At 43.0% G+C, this 20,661-nt stretch overlaps 1 protein-coding gene across 9 annotated transcripts in view; it reads left to right on the forward strand.

Moving 5' to 3' along the window:
- LOC140389850 (RNA-binding motif, single-stranded-interacting protein 1-like) overlaps positions 1-20,661 on the forward strand; it is a 433,449-nt gene that overhangs the window by 402,270 nt on the left and 10,518 nt on the right. For 6 of the 9 annotated variants that reach the window (XM_072474452.1, XM_072474427.1, XM_072474435.1 and 3 more), the window contains exons 8-13: positions 153-196; positions 367-460; positions 3,340-3,390; positions 12,567-12,677; positions 17,327-17,407; positions 20,491-20,592. In XM_072474452.1, coding sequence (XP_072330553.1) covers positions 153-196; positions 367-460; positions 3,340-3,390; positions 12,567-12,677; positions 17,327-17,407; positions 20,491-20,592 — 483 coding nt within the window. The remainder of the gene's footprint in view (positions 1-152; positions 197-366; positions 461-3,339; positions 3,391-12,566; positions 12,678-17,326; positions 17,408-20,490; positions 20,593-20,661) is intronic. The other 3 variants (XM_072474477.1, XM_072474497.1, XM_072474487.1) reach the window with 1 other exon arrangement.

Genomic DNA, 20,661 nt, shown 5'->3' on the forward strand with positions numbered 1-20,661 from the left:
CGGGCAGACTCCATGGGCCAAATGGCCTCCTTCTGCCCTGTAGGGATTCTATGATTTATCACGCAATTTGTAATAGCTGAATCTTGTCATATAAACTCAGTATCAGATGCTATTAAGCATAGAACTAAAGGTGATGCTGATTATTTTTCCAGGCGGGTATGACCCTCACATATGATCCCAGCGCTATGCAAAATGGGTAAGAAACAAAATTGATTTTGTTTATGCAGAAATGCTATTTTAAACAACGTACTATTAACTTTCTATTGTTCTGAATGCAAAATTCATTTTCAGAAGGTTCTATTGTATATTCCTGTTGTATTAAATATCAAGAGTGACTGATCTCTGCCGTTTGCTGTTTCTTTTTAGATTTTATTCAACGCCATACAATATTGCAACAAATAGAATGATTGCTCAGACATCTCTTGCACCATACATTGCATCTCCTGTTTCTACGTATCAGGTTGGTATTCAAAGTTCATATTAATTTCAATTATTTTCAGAGAACGTTGATTATTAATCTGCAAGACAGAAGTGTAAGTTGCAAAGAGTAAAACATTATCTATTTTAAAAGAACATTTTTGTGTGGCATGTTTTGCAGCATTGTTAAATGAGTAACAATCATTATTTGAATAGCTGCTTCAGAACTACTTTTCATTATTTGTAAAAATAATGTTGACTCTCTTGATAGCTCAGTGAGTTTATCCAATCACTAGCTAAACTAGGAAGATCCTGGGTCCAGTCCCCCATCTGAATTAGCTGATCCTAATCTAACCAGCAGTATAGCCAATGCAGTTGACTCCCAAACCCCTGAGTTAAACGCCCAGCTCATGACACAATCCAATGGCCACTGTTGGAAGTGCCATGTGCGGACTTTGGATGTGGATGAGATTACACTCAATGTCATCGAATAGTGTGTTCATATATGCTGTCAAAGTTCACACATGAATTATGCCTACTTTGGTGAAAGGCCAGAAGACGTCAAGCACCAGGGAACCATACAGCAGCAATGAATCAACACTTTCAGACAATGAGGCAAAGGGAAAAACCTAACAAATATAAAAAACACACAAAATTGTTCCTGTGAGTTTGAGGAATTTGCTGTTAAAGATAAACAGATTGATGAATCCGACCACAGAGCAACATTTTGCAGGTGCTGAAAGTTCAGTCTAAAACTAGAAAGTGCTACAAATACACCAGTGAAGCAGCATCTCTGGAGAAAGAAACATTCAGGTTGCTCACATTTCATGTGAACCAAGCTGGGACGAATGTTCTGGTGAGTGGTATAACTAAGGTGGTCGAGAGGGCTTTAAACTAAATAGTGGGGATGAGGGATAGTGTAGATAGTTGGGGGAAATGTGATAAATAGAGAAGACAACTCGAGGACAAGTTAGGAATAAGGGAAATGATGATCAGAACATGAAGGAAAGGACATAGCGTACAAACCTAAGAGTGCACCAGAAGGTAAGGGATTTATTTTACGGGATTGCTGCCTAGGTCAACATTTATTGCCAATCCTTAGTTACCCTGCAAAACTTACAAAAATAGTAAAAAGTCAGAACTAAAGGCTCTGTGTCTGAATACACATGGGGTTTGTAACAAAACAGATTAATGGTTAACACAAATTGAAATAAATATGATCTGATGACCATTACTGAGATATGTCTGCAGAATGACAAAGGCGGGGACCTGAATATTGAAGTGTGCATGACATTCCGGAAGGAGGAGATGTGAGGAGAAGGTGGAGGGGTAGCTCTGTTAATTAAGGATGATATTGATCCAAAGAGAGAGATTACTTTAGTTCTAGAGATCAAGAAGTAGGATCAGTTTGGGCAGAGATGAGAAGTAGTTAAGGTAAGAAGTCACTTGTGGGTGTGGTTTCGAGGCCCCTTAACATTAACCATACTGTAGGATAGGATATACAGGAAGAAATAACGGGGGCTTGTGGAAAAGATTTGGCGATAATCATGGGTGATTTTAATATAAATATAAATTAAACAAGTCAGATTGGCAAAGGTAGCCTGGATGATGAGAGATGAGTTCAGTAACTGTTTTCGAACCAGTTTCTCAGAGCAGCACGTTCTTGAACCAACCAGGGACCAGGCAATACTATACCTGGTAATGAGCAATGAGACAGGATTAATTAATGACCCCTTATGTAGCACTAGTGTTCATAATATGATTGAATTTGACATTCAGTTTGAGGGAGAGAGAAGTGGATCGAAGACTCATGTTTTGCGCAATTATGAAGATAGGGCTAACTAAAATGAACTGGGAAACTAAAGGGGTAGGCCAGTAGAGTTGCAGTGGCAGATATTTGAGGAGATATTTCAGAATATTTGGATATATTCCGGTGAGAAAGAAGGATTCTAAGTGAAAGATGCACCAGTCGTAGCTAAGTAAGGAAGTTCATCTGTCATTTTGATAATGAGACCAGATGTATGGTTGCCACGTTTGCTGACACAAAGATAGGTATGAAGGTAATTTGTGAAGAGGACATAAGGAGTCTGTGAGAGAAAACGCGAACTTGTCAACTCGGTTGGAAGAATCGTAAAGCAGTATATTACTTAAATGATGAGATTGCCATACTCCTTGAAGTACAGAGGGATCTGGGTGCCTTGTACATGAATCACATACCAATTAACTGGGTTATCTTTGTGAAGAAAGGTAGACAGGTTGGGCCTGTATCCATTGGAATTTAAAAAAATGCGAGGTGATCTTATTAAAACATATAAGATAGTCAGGGGACTTGACAGGATGCTGCTGAAAATATGTTTTCCCTTGTGGGGAAGACTAGAACTAGGAGCCATATCTTACAAATAAGGAGTCTCCCATTTAAGATGGAGATGAGAAGAAATTATTTCTCTGAGGGCAGTGAGTCTTTGGAACTCTCCTCCCAGAGAGTGGTGGAGGAAATGTCATTGAACATTTTTAAGGCCAAGGTAGATAGTTTGCCAAATATCAAGGGAGTCAAAGGTAATCGGAGGCAGGCAGAACATGAAGTAGGGGCCACAATCAGATCAGTTATGATCTTCTTGAATGATGGAGCAGGCTCAAGGGGCCAAATCGCCTACTCCTGCTCCTAATTCATATGTTCACTTGTTCTAATTTGTTAACCTATTCACGATTCGTTACTAAGTAATTCTAGAATATTATTGATTAGGTGGGTGCATGTATTGAAATGTGGGTTAGAGTTAAGGTTTTGCCACTGTTGTAACCGCATCCTTTTAATGATGGGCCCTAACCGCCATATAACGTAGCAGTGTTGCTTGTCAAGAACTGAAGTCTGTGTTTGCCTTTTTGCTTGATGTAATTTGATGAACTCTTATAATTGTGTTGCAGGTGCAGAGTACTTCCTGGATGCCACATCAACCTTATCTTATGCAGCATGCTGTAAGTCTTTTGTACATAGTTTCATCTCGCCTGATAGGGAATAATAAATTAGATTGATAAACCATCTATTTAATTCACATTTGTTTCAGCGTATTCGGGAAACTTTCCTCCTTTTTTCCCCAAGTGTGCCTTTAACCATGCCACTGCGCACAAATGAACCTTGTTCATGAACAGTTACTGAAATGCCACATTTGCAACTTTGCAATTCCTTCATGGTGGCAGGAGAAAGATCTGTTCAGGTCAGCTTTGCCAAAAGGCAATACCCGTTCAATGCAAATTGGTTGAAAAGCTGACCTTCCCAAGGCCAGACACAACAATGGACACAAACAAATGTAATTCCCAATTGTTACCTTTGGTTGTTTGGGTAAGAAACCGGGGATCAATCAATCAATCGAGGAGTGAAAATCCCATGCCAGGGGATTGGGAGGCACAGTGGATAGCACTGTTGCTTCACAGCTCCAGGGTCCCAAGTTCAATTCCCGGCTTGAGTCACTGCCTGTGCGGAGTCTGCACGTTCTCCATGTGTTGCGTGGGTTTCCTCCGGGTGCTCCAGTTTCCTCCCACAAGTCCTGAAAGACATGCTGTTAGGTAATTTGGACATTCTGAATTCTCCCTCTGTGTCCCCGAACAGGCGCCGGAATGTGGCGACTAGGGGCTTTTCGCAGTAACTTCAATGCAGTGTTAATGTAAGCCTACTTGTGTCAATAAAGATTATTATATTATATACAGGTACAGCAAATAATTAGCAGAGCTAATAGAATGTTATCGCTTATTGCAAAGGGAATTGAATACATGAGTAGGGAGGTTATGCTTCAGGTATACAAAGCATTTGTGAGACCACATTTGGAGTACTGTGTGCAGTATTGTTCTTATTTAAGGAAGGATATAAATGCATTGGAAGCAGTTGGAAGGAGGTTCACTTGAGTGATTCCTGTAGTCGGCAGGAATGGCTGAGGAAAGGCTGGACATGCGAAGCTTGTATCTTCTGGAATTTTCTCATTTAATTCCTTACCACAAAGATGCTGCAGTAAACAATAGCAAACTATTTTTGTCCATGGCATATCTGTGACTCATGACAGTAGCATGTCTCGCAGATGGTTAAGCAGAAATGGTGCAACCGGTGTTCCTCTTAATTCTCTCATGCCATGATCGGCACTTGCTTACTAAAATAGCTTTTTAAACTACGCAAAAATGTTTACTCACACTTGAGTACTAATCCTGAATTTACATTGTCTCATTACCTTTTCAGTAATTATCCTCTCAAACCTTTTTGAAACTTAGAATATTTCAATTAGATCTTTTCACCAGTATTCTTATTGGGGCTGGTTTAGCACAGTGGGCTAAACAGCTGGCTTGTGATGCTGAACTAGGCAGAAGCGTGGGTTCAATTCCTGTACCGGCCTCCCCGAACAGGCACCGGAATGTGGCGATTAGCAGCTTTTCACAGTAACTTCATTGAAGCCTACTTGTGACAATAAGCGATTATTATAATTATTAAACACAGTCCTATACTTTCAGATTTTTCACCCTAACCAGCAACTCTCTGTGGTATCTTCCTCATGAATTCACATTTTTGTTTTACTTTGAGGTGCCCAAAATTGCACACAATACACATATTAATTTAATCAATGTCTTAACACATCCACCATCACTTCCTTGCCTCTCGGTATAAAACCCAGAATTTAATTTACATTTTTTATTGATTTTTCCACCTGCAATCCTACTTTTGCATATCTATATTTATTTGCAATTAAATCTTCTTTTTTCCACTTCATTAGAGTTTTATAGTTTGCATTTTCGCCTTGTTTCCAAAATTTACTACTACCTATTTCAAAGCACTTATTCATCTGATATATCTCAAATCTACCCATATTCCTCATCTTATTCCTACTTTTACGATGCATGAAAAACATTGGTATTAATTCTTTTTTGCCATTTGTTTATCCTATACATTCCTCAACAATTATTTTATTTTATTTTTGACGGACGTGCTTATTAAAGCTTTTGGTTTCAAACTGATTCTTTGGCTGAAATAGTCTCTCTCAATTCTTCCAATCTCACTTTTTATTCACTTCTTTCTTATATTATGATCCCAGCTGGTTCTACTACTGTGCAAGACAGATCCTGGGGTGGAACTAGGCCTGGTAGATCTGTACTTGCTTTAACTATATTATGCTACTCCTTCATCACAACTATATCTTTACAGTCACATGCAGATTCATAAAAATATCACAAGTTACAAAATCTACCTTATACTCTAATGTCCACAGTAAGTACACAGTCTGCTAAACAAATAGGTGACTTGTAGTCAGACACGCCACATTCTGAAGCCAAGTGACAGATGCCACGCCAAACAGATGTGAAGGATCTCTCATTAACTCCCCACAGGCCCTTGTCACACTGTGAGGCAACTGGTCTCACTGGAATCTACTTTTCACACAAGGGTTTCCAATCTGAACACTCAAAAGTACTAGCTTTGGAATGTTCTCCCAAACAGTGGTTTCTCTCGGATGCCTTCCTTGAGGGTCCACCTGCAGGAGTTTGATCTCTCCTTTCAATGTTCCTCTCCGCTGAATCGCCACATGGATTCAAGCTTCACCTTCCACACATACTCTCAGATGTTCAGCCGTACCAACGGAACACCACTACTTCACAGGCCCATAGTAAGGAGTTGCCAACTGCTGATTACCTCCTCTGATCTTTTGGCTTATCATGAACCCACTTTGTTCAAAGTTTGCTTCCAGCAACTTCCTGTATTTACAGTTGGAGCCTTCTTCTGCCCCTCACTCTTGACTTCACTGAACAGGACCTTTTCCAGATTCCACTACTTGTCCTTTAACTTGACTTAAAGGTCTTCCTGGAACTTTCCTGCAGTTCTCTCTCCTAATAGACTACTGAGAGCTTGGTGCCTCCCTTGAGATCCAGAACTTGCTCGACATCTTCTGTCATTTTAACTTTAGAGCAACTCGTCTAAGATTCTTAGACCTACTTTCCTCAGCAATCTGCTTGTGTGTCCAGTTAGAGAGATTTAAACTGCTCCTTTCACCTTGGAGCATGATCACTAACTGAACTAAAAACTGCTGTTCTGTCTCTGGGTTCCCATCTCTGAACCACTGTTACTAGGGAACGGCACAATTTTGTTACTCCACATTTTTCTGACCTTATGACACCCTGGGCAAGTGTGCAGTCAATTTCAGCCCCACAGACCCTGGAGTCCCAACGTAAGTGAATTACCAATAATTTGAGTATTTTCCTGAGATCTATGACTGCTCCAATGAGTTACAGGCACCATATTTGTAAGTAAAACATTAAAAAGCCTTATTTACAACAAGGGAAATGATGAATATATGAGCAGCACGATGATGCAGAGGTTAGCACTGCAGTCTCACGGCGCCGAGGTCCCAGATTCGACCCCGGCTCTGGGTCACTGTTCGTGTGGAGTTTGAACATTCTCCCCGTGTTTGCGTGGGTTTCGGCCCCACAATCCAAAGATGTGCAGGTTAGGTGGCTTGAAAAAAAAAGATGAATATATAATGGTAAGAATGGGACAATGGTCTGCTAATCTAACTATTCCCCAAACCCCATCCCACCCTCCATCCACATACCCACAAGACAGACACACAGGGGGAATGGGGATTAAACTGGGCGTGAGATATTTGAGGAACTTCGCTGCTGGGGTTGAGGTCTTTGTAGGCAATGACCTCTTCAGAATGTGAGGTGTTGAACCGTCGATTGGTTTGGATCTTCAAGCTGAGCCACTCAGGCCGAATTCTCAGGCTGTGGGATCCCCTAAAGGGAGACTCTTCAACCTGTGTTGAGCTGAGCCTTACCTTCGGAAGATATACTTCAGGTCGACTCAGTTTCTGAGTGGTCAGCTTAGCAGACTCACAAAAAGCATGACTCAGGTAAACAGACTATCAGAGCAGCGGTTTTCATAAGGCCTTCAAGTGGTCTGGTAACTAATGGGAAAGGAATCTGGAGAGTATCCTTCCCCAGCTCTACCTTCAGACTTTGAAAGCTCACTAACTGCTCTGTTTACCTGAAGGGAGTCCCAGCTAGGATTTGAGGGAGAATTTCACCCCTTCCAGGCGAGAGATTCAAGAGGATCCTCCTGAGCTCTGCAGTTCCAACCAAAACTCTAACTTGGAGAAACAGTCTCAAAGAGATTGCCTACCAGCTCAGCTGAGGATAAAACACAGCACCCCCCGCCCCCCCCAAAGTATGGTTTCCGAAAGAATTCCATCCTTTCAGGGCGGGAGAACTTAAAGCCTTCTTCTGACTCTGTCCCAAAACCAAAACTAAAACCAAAACACACAACAGTCACCCAACAGGGCATTCCCAGAATAAAATGCACAAATCCGCATCAAGGATCTGCTTAGCCCCGCGACTGCAATGGAGGTGATTCTTTGCAAGTGAAGTCCATCGAATTCACGTTACGGGCTATGCCACAGAGCATCAAAGGAGAGGCCTGGGGCAGTACATTGGACCAAGGGTGTTTTCAGTTTGGCCAAAATCTCCAGTTTAAAGCAAAATCTGCAACGTTGCAGGGCAAAAAAAAAACACGAGACAGACAAGGATTTAACAAATTCCTTACAACTTCCTCAGGTGACTGTCTGCGTGGAGTTTGCACTTTCTCCCCGAGTCTGCGTGGGTTTCCTTCGGATACTCCGTTTCCTCCCACAGTCCAAAGATGTACGTACAGGTTAGGTGGATTGACCATGCTAAATTGCCCCTTAGTGTCCAAAAGGTTAGGTCGGGGTACTGGGTTACAGGGATAGGGTGGAAGCGTGAGCTTAAGTAAGGGCTCTTTCCAAGGGTCAGTGCAGACTCGATGGGCCAAATGGCTTCCTTCTGCACTGTAAATTCTATGATTCCCTGAACTATTTCAAGGGTCATAAACGCTCATTAAAAATGCAGGTTTGCAAATAGATCCAGACTTGCTGCCTCCAATCTAAAATGAAACTAGGCCGAGACTTTGCCACATTAAAAATTACAAACTAAACTTAAAATATAACTTATTCTGATTATCCATATATACAAATACAATCTATTTAAAATTATCTCTATTCCTAACAACTTGGTACTTCTAGGGCAGCACGGTAGCATGGTGGTTAGCACAATTGCTTCACAGCTCCAGGGTCCCAGGTTCGATTCCCCGCTGGGTCACTGTCTGTGCGGAGTCTGCACGTTCTCCCTGTGTCTGCATAGGTTTCCTCCGGGTGCTCCGGTTTCCTCCCACAGTCCAAAGATGTGCAGGTTAGGTGGATTGGCCATGCTAAATTGCTCTTAGTGTCCAAAATTGCCCTTAGTGCTGGGTGGTGTTACAAGAGCCGGTGCAGACTTGATGGGCCGAATGGCCTCCTTCTGCACTGTAAATTCTATGTAATTCTTCAGTATTGCATAATTTAATTTTTGTCCTGTGTCTCTTTCTTGAATTTATTTTTAAAATTTAGAGTACCCAATTATTTTTTTCCAATTAAGGGGCAATTTAGCGTGGCCAATCCACCTACTCTGCACATCTTTGGGTTGTGGGAGTGAGACCCACACAGACACGGGGAGAATGCGCAAACTCCACACAGACAGTTCAGGCCCGACCCCGGGTCCTCAGCGCCGTGAGGCAGCAGTGCTAACTACTGCGCCACCGTGCCGCCCCTATTTCTTGAATTTAATTTTTGGTCTAACCTAAAATTAGACAAACAAATCTAACCTAATCAAACATTTGTTGTAAAGCCTTCATGTCTGACAGCTATGTTTTAGTTGTACAATTTGCGTTTTATTCTTAAATATTTTACGCTGCTGGTCTGCTTCAAGCTTCATAATATTGTCTGTCTCTGCACTGCCTCAGTCCATCAGCTGCTTAAACAGTCATCCGTACCATTGTCATCTTTAGTCTTGACTATTCCTGGCTCACCTCCTGTCTCCCACCCTCTGTAAACTTGAACTCATCTGAGGCTCATGCTCATATCTTGACTGACAGCAAGTGATGGTTCTCTTGTCACCCCTGTGCTCACTGACCAACATTGGCTCCTGGCCCAACAACACCTCAAATTCTATATTCTCATCCTTACCATTGCCTCGCAACTCTGCAATCTAATCTCTTCCGGCCCTGCAACTCTACAAGAACTCTGTGTCCCTCCAATTGACCTGTTTGCATCCACAATTTCTTTTGCCCTTCCATCGATGGCTGCGCTTTCAGCAGTCTAAGTATTCTCCCAGAATTCTGTTTGCTCTACACGTTGTGTACTAATTCATAAAGCACTTAACTGCACTGGGGCTACGTAAGTGATGGACAAGCAAAACAAAAATTGGCATGGAGTCTGATGGAGAGATACCTGAATTGAGGATCAGCCAAACGTTTATCATAAGCCTTGAACAGATGCATGCAAACATGTTAAAAGTAGTTCTTTGCGAAGCAACACTTTCTCTTTCCCTATGGAATGAAATCAGCCAGCAAACTGTTCTGATTGTTATGAACTTGCTCGCTAAACCAGCTTCCGTTCAGCGTTGTTTGCTTTTCAGGATGAACAATTTTTAAATAAATTCTACTATAATAATAATCACTTATTGTCACAAATAGGCTTCAATGAAGTTACTGTGAAATGCCCCTAGTCGCCACATTCCGGCACCTGTAGTAAAATGAGTTTATACTGTAGAGAGAATTGTATAATCAGGCAGGTAGTGACCTAATGAATTTTTATTTCTGTGAATTCAGCATTTTAGAAAGCTGTAGCCTAGAAATTATTTAATATCAGCATTTATACTGGGGAAGATAAATTTAACCTATGGTGCACACTGGCTTTATAAAAATAAATTTCCTTTATTGTACAGAACTTGAGTATTGCTGAGAAAAGAAAATGCTCTTGAAGCTTTTCATCTTGCACTCAACAGATGCAAGTATGCTAAATTTCAAACGGAGCAGCAATTTATACTGCATGAGAGCAGGGTATTGATTGGGTGGGCAAGTCAACTCTGGTTGAGGAGTTGCCATGAAAAATGCACCAGAGAACTATTGTCCCCCAAACTTTTGTTTAATTCAAAAAAAAGGCACAGTGCCTGGGCATGTTCCTTTGGTCTGTGGAGGGGAGGCCCCTGAATATGAATATATGTAGCTTCTAGCAAGTGTAAGTGCGCCACATTGCAAGCCCAACTGATTATATTAAATTGATTGTTAGTGTAATTGTTGGCACATTGTTCAGCAATGTGATTGTTCAGCAAGTGCTGTCAATCGAGAATCGCATTGTTAAAGCACTGCTGATCGTAAATGCCGAGCTGGCCAAATCTCAAAACGAAACTTGAAACAGCTACCAAAACAGATTTTGTAATCTGTATATAATAAGGAGATTTTCTGGGCTTCCCTGCGCACCGCCCACACCTAAACTCTACCCCCTCAAAAAAACCTGCTTGTCCTAACCACTGTCATGTGCGCCCTATGAACTGCCTTGAACTGGATAAGGCTGAGCCTCACACATGACGAGTACGCATTCACCCTCCTCCGGTCCTCCTCCCACATCCTGGCCTTCATTTCCCCTCCCAATTCCTCCTCCAATTTCCATTTGACTTCCCATATTGGGGCTCCCTCCCAGTCCATTAGCTTCTGGTAAACCTAGGACACCTTACTACCCTCACCCATTCCATCCCTCGATAGCACCTTATCCTGAATCCCAAGGGTGGCAAACCGGGAAAGAACGGCACCTGCTTCCTCACAAAGTCTGGAACCTGTAAGTATCTGAACCCATTCCAATGGGCAGCTCATATTCTCCTCCAGTCCTCTAAACTTGCAACGATGCCCCCTCCCCCCATCCCCCCCCACATACAGGTCCCCAAACTGCTCGAATGCTGCCTGTCGTCACCCCTGAAACCTCATGTCCATCCGCTCCCCCACAATTGCAAACCTGAGATGTCACAGAAGGTCACAAATTGTCTTCACATCTGATGTGCAAATGGCTAACGTGGGATGTCACAAATGCACTGTTTTAAGACAGCGTTTGAGAGATAACGTGGCGGTTTGAGATTAAAGTTTGAGATTGGGTGGCGTAGTGGTTAGCACTGCTTCCTCAGCTCCAAGGACTCGCGTTCAATTCCGGCCTCGGGTAGTTGTGGAGTTTACAATTTCCCTTCTTGTCTGTGTGGGTTCCTCCGGGTGCTCCGGTTTCCTCCCACAGTCCAAAGATATGCAGGTTAGGTGGATTAGCTGTGCTAAATTGCTCCTTAGTGTCCAAATGGTTAGGTGGGGTTACTGGGTTATGGGGATAGGGTGGAGGCGTGGGCTAAAGTAGGGTGCTCTGTCCAAGGACCGGTGCAGACTTGATGGACCGAATGGCCTCCTTCTGCACTGTAGGGATTCTATGATAATCAGGCCAGGCTATGAGCACAAAAAGTCAGCAAAAGCAATAATGGTAAAAGGGGATCAAATGATAAACTTGGCAGTTTATCAAATGGGCAGCACGGTAGCATAGTGGTGAGCACAGTTGCTTCACAGCTCCAGGGTCCCAGGTTCGATTCTCGGCTGGGTCACTGTCTGTGCGGCGTCTGCACATCCTCCCCGTGTGTGCGTGGGTTTCCTCTGGGTGCTCCGGTTTCCACCCTCACTTCAAAGATGTGCGGGTTAGGTGGATTGGCCATGCTAAATTGCCCTTAGTGTCCAAAAGAATGTTAAGTTGTGTTACTAGGTTATGGGGATAGGGTAGATACGTGGGCTTCAGTATGGTGCTCTTTGTAAGGCCGGTGCAGACTCGATGGGCCAAATGGCCTCCTTCTGTACTGTAAATTCTATGATAACTAATTTCATCAGCACAACCTGATTGTGTTGCTCCATGTAATTTTTGTTAAATTGCTGCCAAAATTGTGAACAATTTTTATTATGCTTTCTCTGCTTATTTCGGGTAGGGAGAAATGATTGGCGGACATACTTCATTGTCATGCTAGTGTGACACCATGTAAAGTTACTGTATGTAGGATGGCCTAGAACTCTGTTTACAGGAGTTCGAGTTTAGGATGAGAGCCTAACTTAAGCTCCTCTACTCGGAAGTTTGGAGCCAATTATCTCTACTAGTCAGCACAGAATACATGACCAGTGGTTTAGTCGCTCTGTCATACTTATAATATTTATTTAAATAATTGCTGTGACGACCAAACCAAAACCTGTTTTCCTAAATGCATTGCTTTTTTTTATTTAGGGAGCAGTAATGTCGCCATCTATGGATCATCCTATGCCAATGCAGCCTACATCAATGATCAGCCCACTGACACAGCAAATGAGTCACCTCTCATTAAGCAACACAGGAACGGTATGGTGTTCCAGAGCAGGGTCATTTCAAGTTATTAACCTTTACCTCCCTGAAGGAAGCTCATCTTGGAAGAAACATTGTGACGAAGTAACTTGCAATTCAAAGCTGCAAAGTGGAGTCATTCCAGGCCTGCAATATTTATTTGACCCAGAAATGCAAGTCATAGAAACAGCAGTAGGATATTGACTTCATCAAACCTGTTTCCCCATTTAATTGAATTAATTTATTTTTAAATAAATTTAGAGTACCCAATTCTTTTTTTCCAATTAAGGGGTAATTTATCGTGGCCAATTCACCTGCACTGCACATTTTTGGGTTGTGGGGCAAAACCCACGCAAACATAAGAACATAAAAACTAGGAGCAGGAGTAGGCCATCTGGCCCCTCGAGCCTGCTCCGCCATTCAATGAGATCATGGCTGATCTTTTGTGGACTCAGCTCCACTTTCCGGCCCAAACACCATAACCTTTAATCCCTTTATTCTTCAAAAAACTATCTATCTTTATCTTAAAACACGGGGAGAATGTGCAAACTCCACACAGACACAGAGCTGGGATCGAACCTCGGTCCTCAGCGCCGTGAGACAGCAGTGCTAACTACTGCGCCACCATGCTGCCCTGTCCCACCATTTTATTAACCATAACAGCTCTTTATCTTTTCAATCCAAGATCTTTGTTCTTTCTCCAATTCCTTAAATGTCCTAACTCCCTAAGTAAACATCCCAGGGACGTTTAAAATGTTTCCCTCTCTTTGCCCTTAAGGGGCACTGCGATTCTCCTGCAGCCAGGAATCGCAATGACTGAAGCTTTTTTCCTGAATTCCCTTTGAATGCTGTTAAATCTGAATTTTAAATTCCCTTATTGGAAAGAAGAATTGTTCCCTATGTTATTTTACCAATTCCTTTCTTATTTGAAACTTCCCAATTGGACTATTCCTTAACCTTCTCCTATTTCAGAAATACAATTCAATTTATCCACCCACTTATAGTTAAATTTTCTTCCTTGGGCTGTGGGCATCGCTGGCTCGGCCAGCATTTGTTGTTCATTCCTAATTACTCTTGAGAAGGTGGTAGCGAGCTGGGACTAGATGCACGGCAGTCCGTGTGGTGTAGGTACACCCACCGTGCCGTTAAAGAGGGTGTTCCAGAATTTTGACCCAGTGACAGCGGAGAAACATTGATATATTTCTAAGTCATGATGGTTAATGGCTTGTAGAGGAACTTCCAGGTGGTGGTTTTCCCATGTGTTTGCTGACCTTGATCGTCTAGATTTTAGAGTTGTGGGTTTGGAAGGTGTTGTCGAAAAAGCCTTTGTGAGTTGCTGCAGTGAATCTTGTAGATGGGACGAACTGCTGCCACTGTATTTTAGTGGTGGAGGGAGTGAATGTCTAGGTTGGTGAATGGGGATGCCAATCAAGTGAGCTGCTGTGTCCTCTATGGTGTTGCGTTTTGTTGAAGCTGAACTCATCCAAGTAAGTGGATAACACTCCTGAAACAGGCTATGGGGAGTCAGGAGATGAGTTACTTACTATAGGATTCCTAACCTCTGACCTACTCTTGTAGCTACAGTATTTATACAGCTAATCCACGTCAGTTTCAAGTCGACGATAACTCGCAGGATGTTGATAGTGGGGGATTGAGCAATTTTAATGCCATTGAATGTTAAGGTGTGTGGTGAATGTAGGAATTTCAGCTGTATTGTATTTTAGGCATTTAGCGCAGTAAAGATTAAAAGCTTGAGTTAGTGTGTGTGTGACTGCTGTATTCATGTTTTAAAAGATTCCTAGTTTGAAAGACAAAACCTTTGGAAGCCAGGGGTGCAATTAAAGCATTGTAAAATGCTTAGGCTAATGGAATGTTGTTTCTGCATGGGTCTGTCAGGGGTCAGAGCTTTTCTTTAAAGCAGTGTCAAGAGATCTATATTTTTTCTCAAAGAACATACTGTAGAGCAAGCATTTCTGAGTACCAGTGGTATTTAACGGTGGATTGAGAGCTGAGATGGTTCTTTTTTTCTTGTTTTTTGAGTGGGAATAAAGATAGAATAGTATTGTATTGATTGTATTGAGTAGCATTGCTTAAGAGGTAAGTAAGCTATTTTTTCATGTGATGTTAAAGATATTTTAATATTGTGTTAGTAATAATTTGTTTTAAAATGGCATATGCCCATTCATGAAATCACTCCTGGAGTGAGGTATCCTTCCCTCAGTCTTACAAAATTAAAGTAAAATATTGGGGTTTCTGTCCATTATCCTAGCCACTGTTGTGGTAGGTCTGGGATCATTACGTTCTATCTTGTTGGAGTTGAACATTGCCTGCAACCAGTGTGGTGTGAATATCACTTGCTAATTGGTAGCACAAGCTTGAGTGTTGTCCAGACCTTGAGGCATATGGACAAGTACAGCTTCCGGATTGGAGGAGTTGCAAATTGTGCACATTGTGCAGTCAGCAGAAAACATCCCCACTTTTGACATTAGGAAGGAGGGAAGGTAATTGACAAAGCAGCTGAAGATGTTTGGGCCTAGGACACCTACCCTGAGTGACTCCTGCCATTTTGTTCTGGCCCCACCAGAATGGCGGCATGGGCCATGTCTGCAGGTTGGATTTATACAGGATGCAACATTATCTGGTGAGAAACGCTAGCTGAGCTGCACACCGGGTTCTCGCCTCAGCCAGCATTCTGTGCAAAATTGGGAATATTCCGCCCACTAGTTTAGCCTCAGCTGGAGTATTGGTTCTGAGTGCAGCTTCGATCAAGGCTTTAAGGAGTGAATTAGACTTCTACCTGATTAAGAAGGATGTGCAGGGTTATGGGGAGAAGGTAGGGAAATGACACCATGTGAATTGTTAATTCAGAGATCTGGTGCATACACAATGGGCTCATATGGCTTCCTTCTTCAATGTAGCAATTCTGTGAACTGGGTTGGTTATTTATCTTCATTCTTCCTCACCTACTCATTGCAATTTTGCCATTTACATTAATCTTCAGTTTTCCCTTTAATTTTGTGAGTGAGTACTTTTAACTGTAAAGTGCAAAGCAAGGTATTTAGTTTATCTATTCCACTTGAGTTTTCACCTTCACTATCTTTATACCATAATTAAATCTGTTTTAATGCCACCATCATCTTCTTATTTACCCCTCTGTTACTTGATGTGCTCAAAAAAACCTTGGCTATTACCCTTTAAACTGTCTGCCTATTTTATCCAGTCTTTCTTATTCTCTTACCTTCCTTCTTGCTGTAATTCTCTCAATATTATTCCTACACTTTGATCTTTACATTCTAAGGGTGTGCATTTGTCCTCAACATTAGTGCAAAATCAGTGCTAACGCATTGACTGACCCATTTCCACTTTCAATTGATTTCTTTGTGAAAGGAATGAGCTGCCATTGCAACATCACCCAAAATAAATATGTAGCTCCTTATGGTTTAAGGATAGTTCAAACATCTCTCACAATCGTTCAATCATCACAAGGGCAATTAGGGATGGACAATAAATGCTCGCCTAGCCAGCAATGCCCACATCCCTTGAATGAGTCAAACAAATTCAGAAAAACCTCTCTTGCCCTTGAGCTGCAAATATTGTTTTGTAATCTACTTGTGATCTGTGAATTCCCTGTTGGTCTGTAGATTTCCTAACCAATTTCTCTAATTCAATTCCAGTCAATTCTTTCCCCAATATTAGCTGATTTAAATCTAATCCTTGAATTATGATCTTTTAAGTTGGATGGTAAACTTGATCATACCATTGTTTTCACTATTTCCCGTACTACTGGGATGGTGACGGTTTTTGGTTCACAGTCATAATTAAATAGAGCGTTGGATTTGTCCACCCTGCCAGCCGCAAGATCGCCATGTGGGGGACGCAAACCACGTAAAGGTCCATTGACCTCGGGCAGGAATTGCGGTCGCCAGGCGGGCGTGAAAGGAGAATCCTGCCTCATCTGTTCCTTTCTAGGCTTCAGGACGTGCTGCTCAGGAAACATAACTAAAATGCATTTAGTACAACGATTTATTCTCCTGTTGTTTCTCTCATTTATTTGTGCTTCCAGTCACTTGATTTTATTTGTAATCGTGCCAGTGCTGCCATAAGACACCTTATTTTGGCAAGTTATTTCCTGCTCTCTGTCTCTTGGCCGCTGTACCATCTAGTTTCGCATTTGTTTAGCACCCTACCTGCTGTACCCTAATTCATTCCCTTCCTATCAGCTTTTTAAAAATCTTACTGGACCTTCTCTTTTTTTCGCACATCATGCAGTTATTCAGAGAAAGTGGCAGATCCAAGATTTGTTTTTATTAGCTTTCCTGGTTGTAATTGCTAACTTTGAACAATTGGAGTTAAATAATGTATGCCGAATATATTACAGAACAAAAATATTTGTGTATATTTTCAATAGGCAAGACATTTTGGAAGTTTTATGAAGTGGTTTGCAAACAAATGATATGTCAGTTGTAAAATATTGTGACTGTTGGAATGGGTACAGAATTAAATTATTTCAATACACTAAACTGTTAAATTTAACTTAGAATGAAAGTTAGAGTGTACCACACAAGTCTTAATTTATTAGTGTATTCACATCTTCATGATCCGTATAACAGCAAGGTTATCGGCATCAAAGACTGTTCATATTGTTTTTTTCTGTTTTATTTTTAAAGTACATGCCTGCTGCTACAGCTATGCAGGGAACATATATCCCCCAGTACACACATGTGTCAACAGCTGCTGTTCCAGTGGAGGTGAGTGTTTGTGTGCACATCACACGTCCATCAAATAAGCACTTATTTGGCAAAATTAAGCGATTACATTGCGCCCTGCGCGGATCTGGGCACACCGGTTAAATAGCGAGAAAGACCAAAATCGAGATTCACGCCAGGCGCAAATCAGTTTGCCATCTATTTTTTTTTAAATATTTTTATTCTCCTTTTTCACATTTTCTCCCATATTTACACTCAACAATAAACCACAATCAGCAACGAATGCAATGTCAATCCCAATATCAATAAGAAAGATCCCATCCTCCCATCAAACCCCCAAACATTAGTCCGCATGTTAACAGAAACAAATGACAAATAGGAATCAGGAATCATCCATAGTCACCATTAACACATACAGTCCCCCTCCCCCCAACACTCTCAGCACCCATCCCCCTCAATGTTCGATGTAATCCAATTCTCGAAAGTGCATAATGAATAACACCCATGAATTGTAGAACCCCTCCATCCTACCCTCAGTTCAAATTTGACCTTTTCAAGAATCAAGAATTCCAGCAGGTCCTCCCGCCACGCCAAGGCACAGGGTGGAGAGGTTGATCTCCAACCTAACAGGATCCGCCTTTGGGCGATCAACGAGGTGAAGGCAGCCACAACATCTGCCTCCGCACACGTTTCCAACCACGGCTTGTCCGTCACCCCGAATATGGCCTCCTGAGGGCTCGGGTCCAGTTTCATGTGCACTTTAGAGATTAGCCTAAAAACCTCCTTCCAGTAATCCTCCAGCTTTGGACAGGACTAAAACATATGAACGTGGTGTGGTGGTCCCCCCCTTGCAACATTCACACACACCTTCAATCCCCTCAAAGAGCCGGCTCACCCTCGTAAGGTGTGCTCTACATACCACCTTCAGCTGTATCAGCCCCAACCTCACATGAGGTGGAGGCGTTCACCCTCCGGAGCACCTCACACCAGAACCCCTCCTCCATACCCTCTCCCAACTCTTCCTTGATTCCTTCCCAGTGGTGCCTTCTCCTCTTCCAAAATAGCTCCGTACACCGCCGATACTACCCCCTTCTCCAGTCCCCCTGTCGTCAGCACCTCCTCCAGCAATGTGGATGCCGGCTCTACTGGGAAGCTCTGCATCTCATTTCTGGCAAAGTCTCGATCCTGCACGTATTTAAATATCTCCCCCTGTTCCAGCCCATACTTCACTCCCACCTCCTTTAATCCTGCAAACTGACCCCCAAGAAACAATTCTTCTAGTGTCCTAATTCCTTTCTCCTCCTATCTCCGAAAATTGCCATCCCAGTTTGTCATCTAACCGGCCCGATGGCATATTCTGGATCTCGCCCAAATATGGCGAGCAGATCATTCATTAATTTCAATCTCACTAGAGATTGAAGTCAGGTGTAATGGCTTCCCAGGAATTAACTGGCTTCCCAGCGAGAAATCACGTGCACATTGTTCGTACTCCTTAAAAACGTGAGCTGGCGCAGTGGATGATCAGGGGAACCGAAGAGGTGTGTAGCTACTTCCATTTTCAGGCATTCAGCTCAAGGGCACTGGATCTTCTGGGGTGGTGTGGGGGCGCGGGAGGGGGCGGGGGCGGGGTGTTTGGCTTGGTCGGGGGGCTGATGTATTCCAGGTCAGGATCGCCCCTGGGGGAGGGTTGGGGGGGGGGGGGGGTGTTGGCGAGGGGCTTTTTATCCGTGAGGCCTTCAAGCCATCTTTAAATATTGTGGAAACCTATAACAGGGGCAACTATAGCTGATGCCTGCCTGTCCTACCAAACACTTCCAGGACAGAGCCCTGTTCTTGGTTATAGGCTGACGGTCACTTTAACTCTCTTTGACTGTGAACTGTCTCTAGCTTCACAGCTGAAGGCTATTGCTAATAAGGAAATGGCCTTGTTAGTTGTGAGAGCACTTTGCAGCTGCAGGTTGTGTTTGCTGCTTGCTCCTGCTGGTGGTTGCAGATGCCTGGAGGCTGCTGTTGCTGTTCCCTTCCTTTTCTGTAGCCAGAAAGAAAGATACATTTTTCTAATTTTTCTGGTCCTGAAACACTGGGCTCAGAGTGACATACGAGTCCAGAAGGCAATCTGGTTTGAAGCAAGAAGACGCTGTGGGACCTGGTGCGTGACATTGGTCCAAATAAGCTACCTGATGACACCGTTGAAGAAATACTTTTGCAGATTGCTGATGCTGTAGTTCCTGGTGTGGTGAGTGCTGCATGTAACTGGCACGTCTCCACGGGTCAAGCACACTGGAACTCAAGGATGGTGACATCCTGCACCTTTGCACCGGTGGAATATGTGGATGCCAGGATTTGGTTCTGTGAGAATGGACCATTGTGGAGGGCCTGCACAGCTGCAGTACTTGGATGGAGAATGAAACAAGTACACATTGATGGACAGATCATTTCTGGACATGATAAAACACCCTCAGGCTTATCTTTCATTTCTCATGAGGAAACTGAGAGGGGTAATACCGTGTGTTTTGATTTTTTTTTTGTGAAAATTAGCTGATATAGCTTTGTATTGGTACCAATATGGAACGGTGACGAATCCTTGTTGTTTAATGGTTAGTGTGATATGTGGAATGTTACGTAGTTGATTTTCAAATCTTTGTTACCGTTGACCGTTTAATAAACAAAATATCAAGTGGATTATCATGGGTACACGTACAATGCCTCAGGATGATTATTGCATCGCTTTTCAATCAAACTTTGAAGCCTGAAAAGTGTGCCTGAATTCTAGAAGCATCAGCACCATAGAGGCAGCAGCAAGCAATCAAACACTCAAGAGCTGGGCTTCAGCACTGGAGATATCCTCACGACCAAAGGATGAGTGCATGGATCACAGAAGGGCACCTCAGTGATCTCCCTAATATTCCCGGCAGGGGTCTGGGATCTAGGTACTCCTGATGTGGCCGGGGGTGAGTGTGTAGATCAAGGTTCTCCAGCACAACTGACACGCTGGATGACACTCTGAGAGAAGGCAGGATGCGTAAGGGTGGGGAGGCTTGGGGGACTGAGTGTCCTGGGGTGGGGGTCCTGGGGTGGAAGCCCTAACTGATTGTCGGTCTCGCTCCATCTCCACTTCCTTACAGATACCAAAATGGATGGTGGTGTCGGTCCCGCGGAGGGTGCCCTCGCGGTGCTGGTGGCAGCCAGGCGGCCAGATGCCGGAGAAGGCAGCAGTGACGACACAGGTTAGAGGTGGCACCCTATGTGCAGGGGGCCGATTTCCCAAGCTACAGCCCACAAGTGCGTCCGTGAGA

The sequence above is a fragment of the Scyliorhinus torazame genome, chromosome 2 (genome assembly GCF_047496885.1).
Source record: "Scyliorhinus torazame isolate Kashiwa2021f chromosome 2, sScyTor2.1, whole genome shotgun sequence".
Lineage (NCBI taxonomy): Eukaryota > Metazoa > Chordata > Chondrichthyes > Carcharhiniformes > Scyliorhinidae > Scyliorhinus > Scyliorhinus torazame.